This window comes from Barbus barbus (assembly GCF_936440315.1).
Source record: "Barbus barbus genome assembly, chromosome: 18".
NCBI lineage: Eukaryota > Metazoa > Chordata > Actinopteri > Cypriniformes > Cyprinidae > Barbus > Barbus barbus.
The window spans coordinates 21,095,032-21,113,761 of record NC_136746.1 but is presented as its reverse complement, the minus strand read 5'-3'; the positions used below and the strand labels follow the sequence as shown (position 1 = coordinate 21,113,761).

The following is an 18,730-nucleotide window of genomic DNA, read 5'->3' as shown; positions in this document are numbered from 1 at the left end:
AAATATCGGCACCCTTGGTAAATATTATAATATAAATATAATATAATATTACTTTATATAAATATAAAGTGACATAAATATCAATCAATTTTATTTACATTTTATACAATTTATTTAATACATTTTATATATATATATATATATATATATATATATATATATATATATATATATATTTAAAATGTATTAAATAAATAAAATAAATAAATAACATTTAAATAAAATTGATTGAGTTTGTTTAACATAACATTATTTGTTTAAACAAACTTCTTAGAGTCTCGTTGTAGAAACATTCGAAACATATTTCTTATTTTAATGCAATTCAACAAATTTGTTTACTTGTGCACTGAAGGTAAATTTTTATCTGAAATGTGTTCTCAGGACAAAGGCATTTTCTATAAATATCACTAACCCTGAGCTTTTAACCACTACAAATCATCATCTGTGATTAACTTCTACACCTGGTCTTGAATCACACAGATTCAGACACTGATATAGTGAAGATAGAGCGGTATGCTTAACAACCTGTAATGAGTACAGCTTCAATTAAGAGCTGATCTTGGATCAGTTTTTCCCATTATCTAGCTAATCTACTCCATTACACATATGGCAACTGTTCAGGCCTCATTTAGGAAGTGAGCTTTGATGAAAATGACTTGTGTTTGAGACTCTGCTGTAGCTGTACCGTCAGTATTATAGTAATTAAGAAGAGACAAGTGAAGAGAAGTGGGCCAGAGGTGGTAAAGGACACAAATAATGAATTTGCTTATGATCATTTTCTCGGAATTCGTGCTCTGCATTTAACCCATCCATCGTGCACACACACAGCAGTGAACACACACACACCGTGAACACACACCCGGAGCAGTGGGCAGCCATTTATGCTGCAGCGCCCGGGGAGCAGTTGGGGGGTTCGGTGCCTTGCTCAAGGGGGGTTCGGTGCCTTGCTCAAGGGCACCTCAGTCGTGGTATATTTAGGGTGGAGAGAGCGCTGGAAACCCCCCACCTACAAACCCTGCCGGCCCGAGACTCGAACCCGCAACCTTTGGATTACGAGTCCGACTCTCTAACCATTAGGCCACGACTTCCCCAATAGTGCTAAAGTTAAAAGTGCTATTTGTTGCTATAAACTCAGTAATTAATTTTGCATGATCTGAATCAGGGGTGTAAAATTAAGATTTTATATAGTGTTCACTTCCATTTATACACACAAATGTAGCAGAATGGAGCCAAAAGCATGAGCTTTTTCATTTAGCTTTTTGACCAATAGAGGAGGATCTATGTAAACATCACAGGTTCAGTCTACAAAGAATACAAACTTCAAAGCTGCATGTTCGGTAGTGTTGCAAAACAGTATTTTAAAATATTTTGAATTTATTATTTCCAATTTACTATTTTATAGAAATAGAATGTGACATAATCTCCTGTAGCGAAAATTTGTTGCAGGTTCAGAAGAACTTTCACATTCTCAAAGTGAAGTGTGACCGCACCTTTAGTGAGACATCTAAACTGTGCAATGGTGGGACGTCCAGGAGGAAGATTGAGACATGATGCCACATGAATGCCTGTATCACCATTCTTCTGAAAAGAGAGAGACAGGAATAGCCAAGTAAGTAAAAATGTGCATGCGCGCATGAGTGTCGAATAGGAAACTGTTTATCTTGCTTTTCTTTTCTGCATTACCGTAAGGATGCATCCACCCTAAAATGGAGAAAAAGAAAGGAAGAATTGTTTAGCTCGTATTTATTACCTGCATGGCATAGCACTGGATATGAGATCTTAATCGCGTCAGTAGAGAGGTGAACGTTACACCCTCTGTGTCAGGGCCTGGAATAACGCAGGTCTTTTCTTGTCCCAACATCAAATGCAAATTACTCCAGCAGTTTTTTGTTTTTTTTCCAAATAGAAATTTAATTCAGGGTGTGGCATGTATGTGTGTGCATGTTAAATGTCATCCGTGCCGCTACATGATTTTTGTAAGCACAGATCAACTGAACACACACATGCTTGGATGCTTTTGTAAAGTTAAAGCTTGTGACTCAGCCTGACAAAACCTCTGTGATTTGAAAGATTTTATTCACAGTACGTTGTTATTCAATTTGGACAGAATTTAAAATATGTTTATACTTCGAGATGTGAGTATGTGTCGTCTTACTGTCAGACATCTTGCTTTGAGCCACTTCAAATCGCTTCTTATACTCTGAACTCTGTGACGTGATAAAGTGCTGATATATGCTAGAAACGTTGGTGGTGTCTTCTGTAATAGTCCTGGAGAATGTTTGATCTAGACCTGCACGGCTCTTCATATTTGGCACGAGGTAAGAGGGCAGATCAAAACATGCCCAAGAATGCAGAGCAGGAATTTAATGATTAATCGGGGTAATAATACAATCACTGTCCATTCAGTTTCTCAGAAACTCACATCTGAAATGCCCAACTATATGTGCTTGAAGCAAAGGTTGTTTTTTAGGGGTGCTATTTAACAATTATGCAGTATTTCATTATTTGGTTTTGAAGTTTTTGGTTTTAGGATGAGAGGAGTTTCGATTGGCAGCTGATGTGGTTTTTTGCCAGCACTAGATGAATGAAGTTCAGTTGAGAGCAAGAGGAATTCTGGGATGTGTTCAATGCCAGCATGGAGTCTTAAACCAGCAGAGGGTCTTTAGCAGCTGTTTCCACAAACAAGTAAGGTATTGAGACGAGTGAAACGCAGGCTTTGACCCATCTTTAGTCTCCAACTGGAGATCCCTCAGTGTTTCATACACTGGTCTGCATTTAAACTAAAATATCCAACACTTCAACAGCCTCAACACACAGGCTAATAAAAGTTTAAACAGTTTACTTACAAAGCTTTGCATTCAAATAAGTCAAATAAGGTCAAATAAGTACTCTGCTGACAGGGTTTTTTTCTTACAATTTCTCATTTAATTTATTTTTCTATTTCTACTTTCTTTTTTGTAATGTTCAGAGTTTATTTTTTTAACTGAAACTTGTTTGCTCACTGTCAACATTTTGTATGCCGTGTTTGAGCATGTCTAGTATTTATTTATGACGAATGAATGAATAAATGAGGCATTTCTATTTCTATTTCTGAGAAAATAAATAGTTACTTAGGACACTTATTAAGACAAGCTGAGAGAGCCTAAAAATTTGAATGCATCATGTTGCCTTGAATTTTTAATTCCTTTTTACAGTATTTATGAGTTAAATGTGCAATATTTCTCATGGACTTTCCAAGCATTTTCAGTTGACTCGAAACCCTAACATTAATGTTCTCTGAACTACTTCAGTTGCATTGATTGTTGAAATTAATTTTGAGTGCAGACAACTTAAAAGCAAGGGCACTTTTTACAGCATAGCTTCTGATTTCATTTTTTCTTTCTCTCTGTCATTCTCCCTCAGCTTATAAAACAGGAATGTGAGGTGTACCTCAAGTTTCAGGTACTGAAGACTGAGATGCCAGATTCCTGTTGGCAGAACAAATGTGTTCGCTAAGTTCTTTTCTTTATGTCTGTGCATGCAGCTCAGATTGTGAATCTGATACCACTGCTGACTCAGCAATAATACTACAGCTTAGCATGGAGCCAGCAAGCTCGCTCGCTCATACACACGCCAAAGTACCTACACGTAAACCTACTACTGTTGACATTAGTCAACTCCGGGTGTGTGTTCACTGCTCCGGGTGTGTGTTCACGGTGTGTGTGTGTTCACTGCTGTGTGTGTGCACGTTGGATGGGTTAAATGCAGAGCACGAATTCCAAGTATGGGTCACCATACTTGGCTGAATGTCACTTCACTTCACTTCACTTCATTAGCAGTCAAGTGCTCTTACTGTCCCTTCATAAAGTAAGCTTACCAGCACCTGCTCTCCCCATGAAGTATATATTACAGTACGGCAAGAAAAACACGCTCCTAAAATAGACACCTTTCCACAGACATGTTACAGGATAAAGTCATTTCAGCACAGAGTTCAGACCAAGGGCACCAGGCCACCTAACAAGACCTGTGGATGCAAAACCACAGACTGGGGCTCTTCAACTCCAGTGTCCTGCAGTACCAATCCTAATTTAACCCAACTGTCTGTAATTCGCAGTCAACACATTGTTTTGAACACCTTGACTTGCTTGTTCGGGTGTGTTTGGATAGGACCAGAGCTAATAATTTGTTACATTTATATAGCCATCTCTGGGTACTCAAAGAGCTTTACATAGAAGGGGTGGGGGGGATCTTCTCAACCACCACCAGTGTGCAGCATCCATCTGGATGATGTGACGGCAGCCATATTAGGCCAGAATGCCCACCACACACCAGCTAATTGGGAGTGATGAAGCCAATCAGTGTATGGGAATAATTAGGAGGCCATGATGGTTAGAGGCCAATGAGCAAATTTGTCCATTTGGGATTTTTAATGACCACAGAGAGTCAGGACCTCGGTTTAACGTCTCATCCGAAGGATGGGCAAAATTATTTCTGAATTTCCCAGTTGTAAATACGACTTGAGTGTCTGTTCACGTCCAATTTCCGATTAGGAAACTCGTATTTACAATAATTCCGATAGAACGTGAAGGCAGCATAAGTGGTTCACCAATCACGCACTGGGCAAGCTAACCAATCAGAGCACATTTCTTGTTTCGGAAGAAGAGTTTCATCGAAACAGACAATAAATAGGGCGTTCGAGACTGGGAAGAGAGGTGCTGCAATAATATACAGTGTGTAAAAACAAAACAAAAAATAAAGCATGAAAACTGTATTATTGCAATTTAACCGTTTTAACTGTTAACTTAATATACACTAGTCAACGTTTGAAGTGGATCAAAACCTTTCATCAAAGTTGTCCTAAAACCTAAACCAAAATGTGTTCTTATAGGACACTCTGATGAACTTTTTTGATCCACTTCAAATGCTGACTACTATATTTCAAAAGGTAATTTATTCCTGTGATGGCAAAGATTTATTTTCAGTGTCACATGATTCTTCAGAAATCATTCTAATATGGTGATTTGGTGCTCAAGAAACATCAAGAATTATTATCAGCCTTGAAAACAGTTGTGATGCCTTTAAAAAAAAAAATTTAAATTTACTGGTTGCTTGCCAATGCTTTACACCCTCATCCTCCAGAAAGCTCCGGTAATCCAAGGTGAATAGTTCTGAAAAGAAATGTAGGAATTGTTTATGTGGGTGTGTCTTTTTTTTTCCTTGGGGAAATTAAAGCCCTGAGACCTAAGATGAGTTAGAGCAGGTTAATCTTTAAGAGAGATGATACACATCGTTACTCTGACTGAGTCAAAACAAAACTCTTGTTATCAGCCTCTTCAACTCTCAGAGGATTCTTCTGCAGCTCTGTGGATTTCACGGTCATGCGTGAAGTTGACAGAGGAGGCATGAGCTTGTGTTTTGGAATGGAAAAGCTACATGAAGAATTACAATGCTACATATGAAATAAAAATGTAAACCTCATAGGTACAAAAGTCTTTAATAAATACTTGGGAAAATCAAACAGATTTAACAGATGAAATGCCAGATTCAGAATGAGCATCAGTGCATGTAGAACTAATCACAGCCAGAAATGTGATGGACTTGTTTTCCCATGTTAGGGGAGTGTTTCATTTCCTTAATATTACAATAATGAAATTTTCATTGAGGAGTGACATGATTCAGAATGTAAACTCATCTTAATGTCACATTTTGCATCATCCAATCATTTCTATATTCAACTGTATTGTTTTTCTGTGCACTAAAGACACCAAATGAAAGACATGACAATGAAAAACATAAATTGTTCCCTTCATTCAGTCACAGCAACATGCACTGACACAATTTTTCTGACCTTCCAAAAATCTTAATTGCATTTGATTTGACCCCAATCAAATATGACAGAACAGCTCATGAATAAAGGAGGGGAAAATACCCCAGCCACCCCAGACAAGGGAGCATTTCTGATAACATAAATCTTTACTCATAGTGTTCTTTTGAAAAATGGTATTATAGTAATATAGTACCATTTTATAAATATAAAATCTGATATTCATCACAATACTCAGACAGAAGATACATTTTGAACTCAAGTGTTTTCTGTCTTTGACATGGGTCAATACTCTGGTCCGTCTGTGGTTCATTTTGAATTGTAGCATAATACAAAGCAACGATGTTCTGAAAACATTAAGAATAATAAAAAATAAAATGTTCCAAAGTCTTCCAATATCCAACTTAAAAACCAGACAGCCTGGGACACTAATATAAACACATAATTGTATCATGACTGACAGTGGCTTGAAAATGCAGGTGTTGGATTTTTCCAAGGAAACAAAGTGCCACTCGAAAATGCAGCATATTTCTTTGAAGTTTTTGAGTCTTTCTCCAATGAAGTACTGCAGACCTTCAGAAGAAGTCAGCATTTGATCAGTGGCAAAACATTCTTTCAGCACGGTCAATGTATCCAATCCTCAGTCGACATTCATTTGGAAAGTCATAAAAACAACATAGATAATCTATTCTAACATGAATTTAGATTTTTTTTATAGAGTCTCCACAGATAGACTACCAACCTGTGGCCATTTTACATCTTTATATATAAAACATTTTCTAACCAACATAAATAAAAGGAATGACACTGTTGAAAAGGAGAGCGACTAAAGAAGAGAATAAGAAAAAGTAATAATTATTAGAATGACAATGATAAAAAGGTGTCACATAACTTACTAAACTCGAATATACACAGCTATGTCTTTTTCCACTATTTACATTTGTACATATGAATATTTTTTCAATATAATGAACTCTCTCTCAGTGATTAAAGAATTAAAACCATTCTTCCCTACTGTGTGACCAAAAATCTAAGTGTTTTGCGACAACACTCACTGAAGTGGCCCTTGATTCTTTATATCATGACTGTTCTGTTTATATGGCTGTCGCTTGAAAAAAACAAAAACTGAGCAATAATTTCTAACCATCAAGAGCTGAGTGAGAGTTTATCAGTCAGAATACTCTTACTGTCTGGACTATGAGTACCAATTCCCAAAGAAGGTGAATTTCAATATAAAACAGTAAACCTTTTATACTTAAAAGTATCTTAGTTCACCGAAAAATGAAACTTGATATCATATATATACTCAACCTCATGTCGTTCCAAATGATGTTTTATTCTCTTTTCTATGTAACAAAAATGAATGATGCCTGAGGCTGTTGAGCTCTTTAAAAAGACTTCTGACCTCATACAACAGATTTGTGTGAAGGGCAAACTTCAGACATTACTCACATAATATCTTGATATAGGTCCTTAATCTCCTTATTGAAATTGTTAGAGATTTTTTGATTAATGAACAAACGATGCTTTTGAGTTGGAGCTTTTCAATGAATCAGTTGATCCAGTTCAACTCTGAATGATCTGGTTTTCACTCACTGACAACAGGTAAACAGCGCAACAAAAGGAGAGATATTAGTGAATAATGATATATATTTTGGTATGTTCTTCACACAAAGCTATCACATGGCTCCAGATGACTTGGAATATAACATACCAATTTTATAATGCTCATGATACTTTTATCATAAGCAGTGTCGGCCCAGATCCGGTGTTCTGTCGATTTGTGCTACCCTGTCAGATTTTCCTACCTCCCATTGAAACAGTAGGTAGTACAATTCGATAACGAAAAATGCTACCTGTTCAATTATGATTTATTAATGTCTACACCTACCACAACCCTAAACCTACCCTTACTGTAATGCAAATACAGTAACTATGTTTTATATTCACGGTGGGATACAGCTACCGGAAACCAACAATAAATAATTTTTTCTACCTATTAGATTGTGTTTTATTAACGTCTACACCTACCCCAACCCTAAACCTACCCCTTACAGTAATGCAGATGCATTAAATATTGTTGTTCAGTGTGAGAAAAATAACAAAATATTGATGTGCGCATGCGCAGTACGCCCCGATAGGAAAATCTGACGGGTAGGATAAAATGTCAGGACACCGGCCCACATCTGGCCCGTATGGATTTCACGCCAATAAGAAACATTCCCGCTATGTTGCTGTCTGGGACACTCTTATGTAACTTGTGTTATAGAGAAGAAAAAAAGTCATATGGGTTTGGAATGACATGAGGGTGAGTAAATTCCTTTGGGTGAACTACCCGTGTGTCAATAAACTTTGTTTACAAAAACAAGAACCAACATATGTGTATTATTATACGAAATGCATTTAAATGGTAAGCGCTATCGTGAAGATTCAATGAGGCACTTGTGTATATATACCTCTGAAAAATTTTACGGCTTCTAACACTTGACTTTGGGCAGGTCTGGACATAATCAAAAACACTTTAAAGCTGCCTATCGCTGATTCCTCCTCAGCCCCAAGGGTCAAAGGTCACTCCACAGTTCACAGACATAACCTCAAAGATCAGCTTGTGTAAAAGATCTGATTTTTGAGTAAAAATGTCCTTCTTTTTAAGGAAAGTGAGTGCAAGTGTAAACAAAAGAAAAGGATTTTGAAAACCATTCTTTGAATGTCTCATTTGCTCCATTTTTGTGACACAAATCCCCGTTTCATTTGACTACCCAATGATGAAAAAAGGATGAAAAACACCAATCGCACAAGCCTCAGCTCAGACAGCAAAAACATACTTTTCCAGTTTATCTGCTTCTTTCATACGTAATGATCTTTCGTGTGCTCGCTTAAACTCTTGTTCACATTGTTCTTGCAGCGGTTGTCTTTGCTGGTGTAGTGTGTCCTGTTTGGCTGATTTTGGGCTGTAGTGTGAATAGTGTACACTGCATCCCCTTTAGTGTACGCAAGAGATGAGCACTTATGCAGAACCAGCCCTCTGTCGCTCTCTTCATCTCCTTCTTCCTCCTCTTCCTCTCGCTCGGCTCCGTCTCCAATCCGATCCAGAGGGTAAAGCAGGTTCTTGTTCTCCTGCAGCGGGTCTGTGTTGCCCCTGTGAGGTGTGCGAGTGCTCAGTAGTGTCCCGCGCTGGTTGTTGATGCTCTCCTCCATCTGTGTGTCCTCTCTTTGTCTCGCTTTCCTGCGTCTCCTGAACCACCACACGCAGACGATGACACATGAGATCCATAATACCACAAACAGCACACAGAGCAATGGAATGAGGTAACCTGTAGAAAGAGACAAAAAAGACATTAAACATATTCACTACCATTCAAAATTTTTGGGGTCAGTAAGATTTTTTCAAAATAAAATAAAATAAATGGATTAAAAGTGACCGCAAAGACATAAATAATGTTACAAAAGATTTAGATTTCAAATAAATTCTGTTCTTTGGAACTTTCCATTCATCAAAGTGTCCTGAAAATGTATTGCAAATTCCTCCAAAAATGAAGCAGACTGTTTTCAAAATGATAATAAAATGTTTCCTGAGCATCAAATCAGCATATTAAAATGAAGGATCATGTGACACTGATGCCCGGAGTAATGATGCTGAAAATTTGTAAAAATATGTTAATAGATTTGTTATGATGTCTAAAAGAGACACATCTGACTCACCGACTTGGGGACGCGGATCCTGAGTGTCAACTCTGACCTCTCTCACAGCCAACAGTAACGTGCTGTTGTGAGGCTTGGACAGAACATCAATGATGGAGTGGACAACATCCTTTATCTGAGCTCGTCCCTCAACAAAGGTGTTTTGCTCATATGACTGCAGAAATCAAAACAGAGAGAATGAAAAAGAGAAAATGAAAATTTGCAAAGATTCAAGTCCTTTCTCTTAGCTATAAGCCTGTTTTACTTGCATTCACATATTGTAATTATATCACTTGTTGGAAAACTCCAAAACAACAACAACAATGTAATGCTATTTGGCCCCAAAAAGACAGTACACAATGGCAGAATATCTGTAAACAGTAAAACAGGAAAAAAACAACAACAACAACTAAGAGCCAAATTGGTAGAGACACACAACCTCACTACTGAAACAGGCAGACACAAGAATAAAAATTACGACATCCAGGAAAAGTTTAATCACAAACTAAAACATAAACAAACATTTGATTATGTAGCAAGCAATGAGAAAGTCCCTGTCCTATTAGGATAACTACGAAGGGAAAATCTCCTTTGAATCTGGAAATAAAATTGTGACATAATAAAACCACTTCTTTATTCACTTTTGGTTTCATAAGAAAACATTCTAAAATTGAAACTAAAAAAATAAAAGGTACAGTCAGAGAAAAGGGAAGGAGGAAAGTAAAGGAATTTAGAGTGAGGAAGGAAAAAAAGAATAGCTAGATCAGAAATGAAAGAAGTTAGACCTGACTGGGCAAGTTATTCACCTTTCCCTTAAATTTCATGACCAGCCACATGTAATTTGTCTTTGGTAATAGTCAGGGTATAACCACGCTGGAGTCTGCGGGGGATGTCCCAGTGCTGCGCTTATAACATCAGCACATAGTACAACCTTATGAGGGCTCACACCATAAAAGGTTACCGCTCCTTTTCTGGAAAATTTTCAATGTTACAACATAAATCTTAACAGCATTACAACATCACAGAAAGAGTAGAACTAAGATTCTGGCCATTAAGGGCTTAAAGTAGAGGGCCAGACCTTTCCCCAAGAGTCTGCATTACTACAGCAATGGTCTCAGAGTGAGTGAAGGAGATAAAGAGAAAGACAAGAAGGTGCAGAGCAGGACAGGTGAGGTATGTTAAAGGATGAAAAGCTGGATTTTTGATGTGAAAGAAATATTTAGATGAGAGAACTGAAAGAAAATAAGTCACAAAAGAACTCACAAAACGTTCAGAAAAATAATCAAATTTTACAAGCGCTCTCTGGAAGCCGTTTGACGCTGATTTAAAGGGCCTTTTCTGAAGAAAGTGCAAACTGGAAGAAAGGCAGGGAAATGTTTTAAAGGACAGACGAGACGGAAAGAAATAAAACACTCCAAAGTGAAGGAAAACAGATGTGATGCTTTCAGGAAGAGCGTGTTATTGAATGAAAAAAATCTGTATTTTGATGCACACTGTTTTACGCTGCCTTCAAGTTATGTTAGAGTAATTGCTTTTACGAGATAAGCACACATAAATGTCGCCACAGTTGTGTTTAGCAGCAGGAAACTTGGGATTTTCTTCAAGGCCCACTTTCCAAGTAAAAAGTTTGTATTTGTTGGCATTTGAAAACAGCTTCTAATAAATAATGAACGGACAACTTGAGGTACAGTAACAAGAAACAGTTAAATCTTCATCATTAACCTTCTTTTATGTTCAGCCTTTATAACAGTGTTTTTATATGACACGTCAAGATCTGAGACTGAACACGAGTACCAAGCAGACAGGGATTGTTTACAGCAGATGAGGTAATTTTATAAGATTAACAACTGATGATTAAAGAAAGTGAGCTCACCATAGCAACCTCCACTGCATTCTGGCTGGAAGGTGATTGGTCGCACAGAATCGTAAGGGTGTGGTCTTTGGCCAGGCTTCGTGTGATTGGAAGATACGTTAGCTCTGTGCAGACTCTTTCAGCAGTAGTGCCCTGTTAAACAAACCCAACACATTTTGAATGGAAAAATCAAGTGTGTCTGAGATAAAGAGCTGTGCGTATTTCATCTATCTGACTTTCAGTACTTTTAGCATTTACTAAATGAAAAACACTTACCTGCGGGATACTGTCAGAGTCAAATACAAGTGTAACACGAGCACAGTTGTCGTCTAGGTAGCCGTTGTTGGGTAGGCACCGAGTGCCGATGGGCTGTGGATGTTCACGAGTGGAGCATATACCCAGATGATTGCATGGTGGACGAAGGCAAGACAGGAAATGATGCTCTACACACTCCTGTCCTAGTGGACACAGGGGGTGCTGTGGCTCACCAGAGTCTGACTGCAACAAGCAGGGCTGATGACCACAATGCACCTGTGGTCACAATAAAAAAATCTTAATGACGTATCTATATCTACATGGAGATAAGAATAAATAATAATGCAAATAAAGGAATAAATGATAACATACACAAAATTATGTCCTTAATGCATTTTCACCTTTTTAACTCCATCTGATATTAACATTTTACACTGCATGTGACTGTAATTGGCATTTTATCGCTACAGTAGCACAGTCTGAGGTAGCTTGTTGGACTCACTTTAGTGCATCTGCTGTTTCCGTTCATGCATTGACAGCTGTTGCACCCATCCTCCCAGCGATCACCGTGATGAACCTGCACCCCAGAGCGATTGCATGCCTTTCCAACACCAATAACTACAGGAGAAGAGAGATGGAGAGGAACACAGAGAAAGAAAGAGAGATCAGATCATAAACATTATAGTAGTTTGAAAGTTTGGAGTTAGTAAGATTTTTTTAATTAATACTTCTATTCAGCAGGGATCAATTAACATGATCAAAAGTGACAGTAAAAACATTTATGATGTTTAAAATAAATGCTGTTCTTTTGAACTTTCTATTCATCAAAAAAATCCTGAAAAATGATTAGGGTTTCCACAAACTGATAAAAAGCACAAAATTTGCATTTTAGAATGATTTCTTCATTTGACACTTAAAACTGGTTTCAGCTTTGCCATTATAGAAATCAATTACATTTTAAAATATATTAAAATAGAAAAGAGTTATTTAAAATTGTAAAAATATTTCACAGTATTACTATTTTTACTTTTTTTTGACCAAGTAAATGCAGCAAGATGGAGCAGGGACCTCCATTATATATTGTACATAACTAAGTGTTGCATTTTAAGCCTGTCATATTATAATATGCATCAATAATAACATGCCATCCCATTTCAATAAATAAATAATCATAACATTTTACTTAATGCATTTTAATTTCTAAGGGACAATGAAACATTTAGTTGAATGCTTTTAGCTGTATTTAAAAAATTCCACACAAAAGTTGGCGTAGCCTGTGCACTACCACCACAGACCCCTGTTGAAAGCCGCTGAAACAGGCAATTTAGTCTAGTCCAGTTTTGTTTGGCTGAAGTTAAGGTGGGCACACACAACATGAGTAGACAGCAAAGATATTCAACACTTAATTTCTCATAATGCAAACAAGTAGGGTGGTCTTTCAGTGGGAACTCACACTCCTGGCAGCGCGGTCCACCTCGTCCCATGGGGCAAAGACAGCGATATCCATTAATCTCATCCACACATGTGGCTCCATATGAACAGGGAGAGGACTGACACTCATCTATATCTGCGATCGAGTGAGTGACAGAAGTAGAGTGTGTTAGTCTGAATGTATCGAAAGTAGCATGAGATCTTTCCTCATTGTGACATACACCTGAGTGAAAGGGCTCATCGACAAATAAAAAATTAATTGTAGGATGAGGACTCATTTGGTTTTGACTGGATACAAAGTAGTCCACTAGTTGCACTAAATGGAACTGCAAAGGCAATGTCTATGTTCAAACAGGTTTTCCGAACATTCCACTTGTAAATTATTTAATATTAATATTTTAAAATTAATTTAAACAATAGTATTTATGTTAAGTATTTAAGGAATGTCATGTCATGAATATTCATAATCATATTTAGAGATATTTGCATATTTATTTACTCACTGATTCGACAGTCAGGTCCTGCAAATCCAGGTGCGCACTCACAGCGAAACCAGTTGACCCCATCCACACACTGTCCCCCATTATAACTACAGAACAAGAGGGACAGAGAGACAGCATCTGAGTATATCTTACCAGCTTAGAAAGATAAAGATGCTACAGGTGCATTAACTAGTAGCTTTCTTGCCCATGTTAGATGGATGTGTATAGACACATTTATATTCTGTATTCAGACTCAAAAGTTCAACTGAAGTTTTGTGAGTGACATGTTTACAGGAGTGATTGTTTTGTTCTCTTTTGTGTACTTTTCTTCACTTACGTTATCTGTTTCATCACTTACCATGGATGAGGGTTGCAGTCATCAACATCTGAAAACAGAATGAAAACATCTCAAAGGCAGAACTACCAGATGATATATCAGAACTAGACCTGTCAGGGCAAATCACAGCCTGCCATACACGTGAGAGTAAATCATACTTACACATGCACAAGGTTTAGTTAGTGGATATTTTGGGAAAAGAGAAAGAGCTGCGGGAAACTGGTAAGTAGGCGTGGCCTTACCTTGAGCACAGGTAGGCCCCTTCCATCCATCCTTACAGATGCAGGTGAACACGCTGCCCCCTCCAATACAAGTCCCACCATTTAGACACGGACCAGATTCACACGAGCTGTTCATGGCTAGAGAGAGAGAGACAGAGATAGTCAGAAAAATATAGATTAAATGAGGTCAACATGGTGGTGTTCTGGTTTCTATCTCACCCGTGTTACAGGTACTGCCACCCCATCCAGAGGGACACGCACATCGGAATGAGTCTCCATGATCATAGCATGTTCCTCCGTTAGCGCATGTACTGGAATCACACTGACTGTCTCCTGTAACAATAACTCTACTTTCAGTACAAGTGCATAAAGTTAAATGCCTAAAATGGAAACTAAAACATACATTCACTTACGTGAGTTACACGTCTTTCCTTTCCAGTTGTCAGTGCAGCGACAGTAAAAATCATTCAGCAGATCGATGCACATACCCCCATTAAGACAAGGCTCACCACTACACTCATTCACCTCTGAAGAGAAGATTATAATCACAGTTAAAAAATCTTATACATCATCAGTAGTGGTTCGCTCCTGTAAATTAAGCTGGAGCACTTTAATTCTGATGGCGAATATATGCTAGACCCTGTACTAAAACAAACTCAGATCAGCATTGCCAGATCTTGCTAGAACAGCAAGCAACCTGGTTTGTGGAAAGAACCTAAAGGTTGATAAAAATTTCTTACTTTCAGCAAGACTGCATGTATTTGATCAAAACTGTAATACTTTGAAATATTATTAAAATATAAAATACTCAAAAAATGATTTGAATATATTATAAAATATAATTTATTATTAAGCTGAATTTTCAGCAGCCATTACTTTCTTCAGCAGCCACTACAGTCTTTAGTGTCACATGATCCTTAAAAAATCATTCTAATATTCTGTTTAGGTGCTAAAGAGACTATTATTATTATTATTGTTATTATTATTATTATTATCAATGTTAAAAACAGTTGTGCATCTTAATAAATCTCTATGGATTAAATGTGTTTAGAACTCCTCTACTAAAAGAGGCAATAGTTAAGTTAAACATGTAGAGCCGATATTTTTACCCAGCTCACAGAGCTGCCCATCAAAGCCATCAGGACAGACACAGCGAAAGGAGTCAATGTCATCAATGCATGTTCCTCCGCTCTGACAAGGAGATGATGCACAGTCATTTATATCTGAGAAAGAAAGCAAAAAAGAAACCCCCATTAATTGGTGTGTGTACTGTAAATACTGTTATAAAGCTGAAATAATGGTGTGTGTTTAGATGTAATATCACTCACTCTCATGACAGTATGTCCCAGTGAATCCTGGTTGGCAGGCACAAGTGAAGTTTCCTCCTGACTGACTGATGCAGCGCCCGTGAGGACCACACACATTTGATAAGATGTGCCGAACCACTTTCGCTGTGCCATTGGTTGTCATGGCAATAGTACAACTGTCAATCACTAATGAGGAAAAAGAACATCATCCAAAAGAAAATTAACCAAACATTGATATTAATGTCAGGAGGGGACATACAAAAGGCAAAAATAAAAAATAAAACAAAGTGTCTATTTACACTAAGTGCAAATAGCCTGCCTTGTTGGCAGAGGCTATTTGCACTAACTCCACGCACCAATATGTGGTTGGGCTGGACAATATTACAAAAGGTGGCCATCAATTAATGGCTTCAGTGGTGTAGGTGATAACGTGCTTAATGCATTCTAACTAGTTCTTCTCCCTTTTCACATTTTTTATCATTTTCAATAAAAACAAAGGAAGGATCAGGTAGGGTTAGGGTAGGTGTAGGGAGGGCTTTATTGTCCCTATATGGCAGCATCTATTTAATAATTCTAATAAAAATGATTATTTACACTCAATACATTATTATTGCATACTGTTTTATAATCTACAATACTGAGGTGCAGTTCTTTGCTACTATTAACAAAAAGTAGTATAAATAGCAGAAAATACTGCTATTTTTACATAGTGTATATATAATCTATTGCTATTCGCACTTGTAAATAGCATCTATCGTTAAGACAATGCTATTTTCACTTAATAGCCACTGCCGGAGAAAATAAAATCAGTTAGAAATAGTAGTTAGCTTAAGCATTGTAATACACAACTTTTATCTAGTGCTTTCTCTGGGAATCAAACATCGCTGTGCTCTAATAATTGAGCTACAGGAACATCATAAATTTTATGAGGCCTTCAGTGAGGTCATTTGTCTACCTTGGCAGGTGCTGGTTTTGCAGTGGTCTCGTAGCTGACTACATGTCTTCCCTTCATATTCATCTGCGCAGGCACAGTAAAAATCTCCCTGCATAGAATGACACTGGCCTTTATTCTGACATGGGTTTGGACTACACAGATCCACCTGCACCTTCAGAGAGAGAGAGAGAACGAGAGAGGAAATGAGTGATTGAGAAAGAGCAAGTGTGCATACTTGTAATTATTAGCCTCACCTCACAGTTGGTTCCAGTGTATCCGTACAGACACTCACAGTCATAACCCATGGCTAGTGAACGGCAGCGTCCACCATTCTGGCAAGGGGAGCTGGCACACCTGCTTTGCTGCACTTCGCAGTGTCTTCCCATGAAACCTGGCTGGCACTGGCACACGTAACCATGACGACCATCCTAACAAAAACACACAGAGGTGGAGATGTTTTGCAGGTGTGCGAGGCAGAAGCCAAAGTAAGCTTGTAAAAGTTAGGGAGCAAATAACCAAGAAATGATAACCTACTCCAATATAAATTCCATTACATGGTATTTTCTTAAAGGGATAGTTTACCCAAAACTGAACAAAAAATTAGTTACTTTTGTCCGAGGAATACAAAAAAGGATATTGATAATCAAACCATTTTGACCTCCATTGTATAGACAAAAAAAAAAAAAAACACTTGAAAGAAACATTTCTCAACAGAAAATAAGTCACACAGTTAACTATCCCTTTAAGAATATCTGCATCGCCCAAAAATCTTAATCATCTACGGAACCAACACCTATTTAATTTCTTTTAATTTAGTGTGCTCACACTTGTGCCAACATTGATTCTTTGAGACGAAACATGCAAATTTTGCCATAAGAAGTGTAACTTAAATGCCGGCAAAATCTGTATGGTTTGAGTTTAGGTTGTTCACGGTTTATTTCACTAAATTCTGCTATTCTGAAAAAAAAAACTTTTTCTTACAGTAGCACCGTCAAAGGCAATAACAATCATGGAAATGTTAGAAAAACCCATAAAGGGAGGAATTCACTAATGTCTTCAATAAATTCAGTAATGAATCTGACCTCGAATTGCATCATTTATTTGCACACACTGTTTTTTACTAAATTGTATTATGTAAATCAGAACAGTGTAAAGAACCACAAATGTGCACTGTTTTGAGAGTTGGTTGTGGAGGATGCAGTCAGGGGCATCATGTACTCATTATTTTTGAGGGGGCACGAGCTGGGGAGGGGGGGTCGTCATGTAACAGATAGCAGCCACAACAGCACTGTTTTATTTTTTATTCGAAACATTCCCAAACGCATTAACTATATCATGAAATATCTTGATTCTCACCTTTATAGATTATGTTGATCTATAGTGGGCGATGGTCAAAGTAACCTAATAATGTAGTCTATTAAGCATACAAACCTGTCTGTTTATGGTTGTCATGCCATAACATATTTTTAATATGACTGATTTATATTTAATGTGAATTTAACATTGAAAATTAATGTGAAAAAAACATTGCAAGTTAGGCTACTAATCATAACACTTACAATGAAAGAGAGCAAAGAACATTTACATTATCAAAGAACATTTTTCCTGACAGTTCAAGCACTCTCAAAAACTTCCATTAAAATCACTGAAGCGGTTTACACTATGAAATCTTACAGATTTGTATATACATTTGCACTTTGTTGTTTCTGACGAGAGAATTCGCCAGAAAGAGGTACTCGGTCAGCGAGCAAGTGAAGAAAACACTGGCATTTTAGTGATGACTCATCTGAACACCTCTGATTGGTCATTGCATCCATAAGCTCAACAGCATCGTGTGTGATTGGTTAAAATGCGCAGTGCTGTAAAAACGCGTCTGTATCTGGTTCAGCGCCAGCCAGCGAACGCAGATTTGAATTTAGCAGCTGATGATATGACGCACTGAACATTCTAATCAGGCCGGTGTGATTGCATTAAATATAGAAAATATTAAATGGCTATTTTTTGTCTTTTGGAAGCTGCATTCAAAATCCACTTGGCTCTAAAATCTGAGGGAGCACGTGCCTCCTCACTTTGAATGGGCATGACGCCTCTGGATGCAGTGCAACTGATTCATCCCAGAATGTCTAAACAGACATGCCAAATAAAAAGACATATGCCCACCTGACAGGTTCCTCCATTCTGACACTGTCCGTAACAGCTATTGACATCTGTAAAATAATCATCAACACAATCAGCACATCATTCTGGTCTAAATGTGTAAAAATATAAAACAAAAGATCAAAACAGCTTTTAGACATGCAAGAGCAGGCAGATTAACAGAACACATGCACAATTAGGAGAAAACTCGTTGTTAGAGACAAAGCAATACAGAATAATTGAAGATGGAAAATACATCTTTCTCAAATACTGCTTTCTCAAAAACGACCA

General features: G+C 37.5%; 1 protein-coding gene across 2 annotated transcripts in view; it reads right to left on the bottom strand.

Moving 5' to 3' along the window:
- Positions 1-5,458: 5,458 nt before the first annotated feature.
- jag2a (jagged canonical Notch ligand 2a) overlaps positions 5,459-18,730 on the bottom strand; it is a 48,059-nt gene continuing 34,787 nt past the window's right edge. The window contains exons 10-26 of one of the 2 annotated variants that reach the window (XR_013785469.1): positions 18,464-18,510; positions 16,558-16,731; positions 16,325-16,475; positions 15,391-15,555; positions 15,172-15,285; positions 14,476-14,589; positions 14,282-14,395; positions 14,084-14,200; positions 13,863-13,890; positions 13,526-13,611; positions 13,045-13,158; positions 12,094-12,209; positions 11,613-11,867; positions 11,358-11,489; positions 9,506-9,659; positions 7,980-9,117; positions 5,459-7,576 (exon numbers count right to left, since the gene is read on the bottom strand). Coding sequence is in view for 1 of the 2 variants with exons in the window: in XM_079440807.1 (XP_079296933.1) it covers positions 8,651-9,117; positions 9,506-9,659; positions 11,358-11,489; positions 11,613-11,867; positions 12,094-12,209; positions 13,045-13,158; positions 13,526-13,611; positions 13,863-13,890; positions 14,084-14,200; positions 14,282-14,395; positions 14,476-14,589; positions 15,172-15,285; positions 15,391-15,555; positions 16,325-16,475; positions 16,558-16,731; positions 18,464-18,510 (2,348 nt within the window). In the remaining variant the exon portion in view is untranslated. Of the gene's footprint in view, positions 9,118-9,505; positions 9,660-11,357; positions 11,490-11,612; positions 11,868-12,093; positions 12,210-13,044; positions 13,159-13,525; positions 13,612-13,862; positions 13,891-14,083; positions 14,201-14,281; positions 14,396-14,475; positions 14,590-15,171; positions 15,286-15,390; positions 15,556-16,324; positions 16,476-16,557; positions 16,732-18,463; positions 18,511-18,730 lie in introns of both variants that reach the window. The other variant, XM_079440807.1, reaches the window with a different exon arrangement.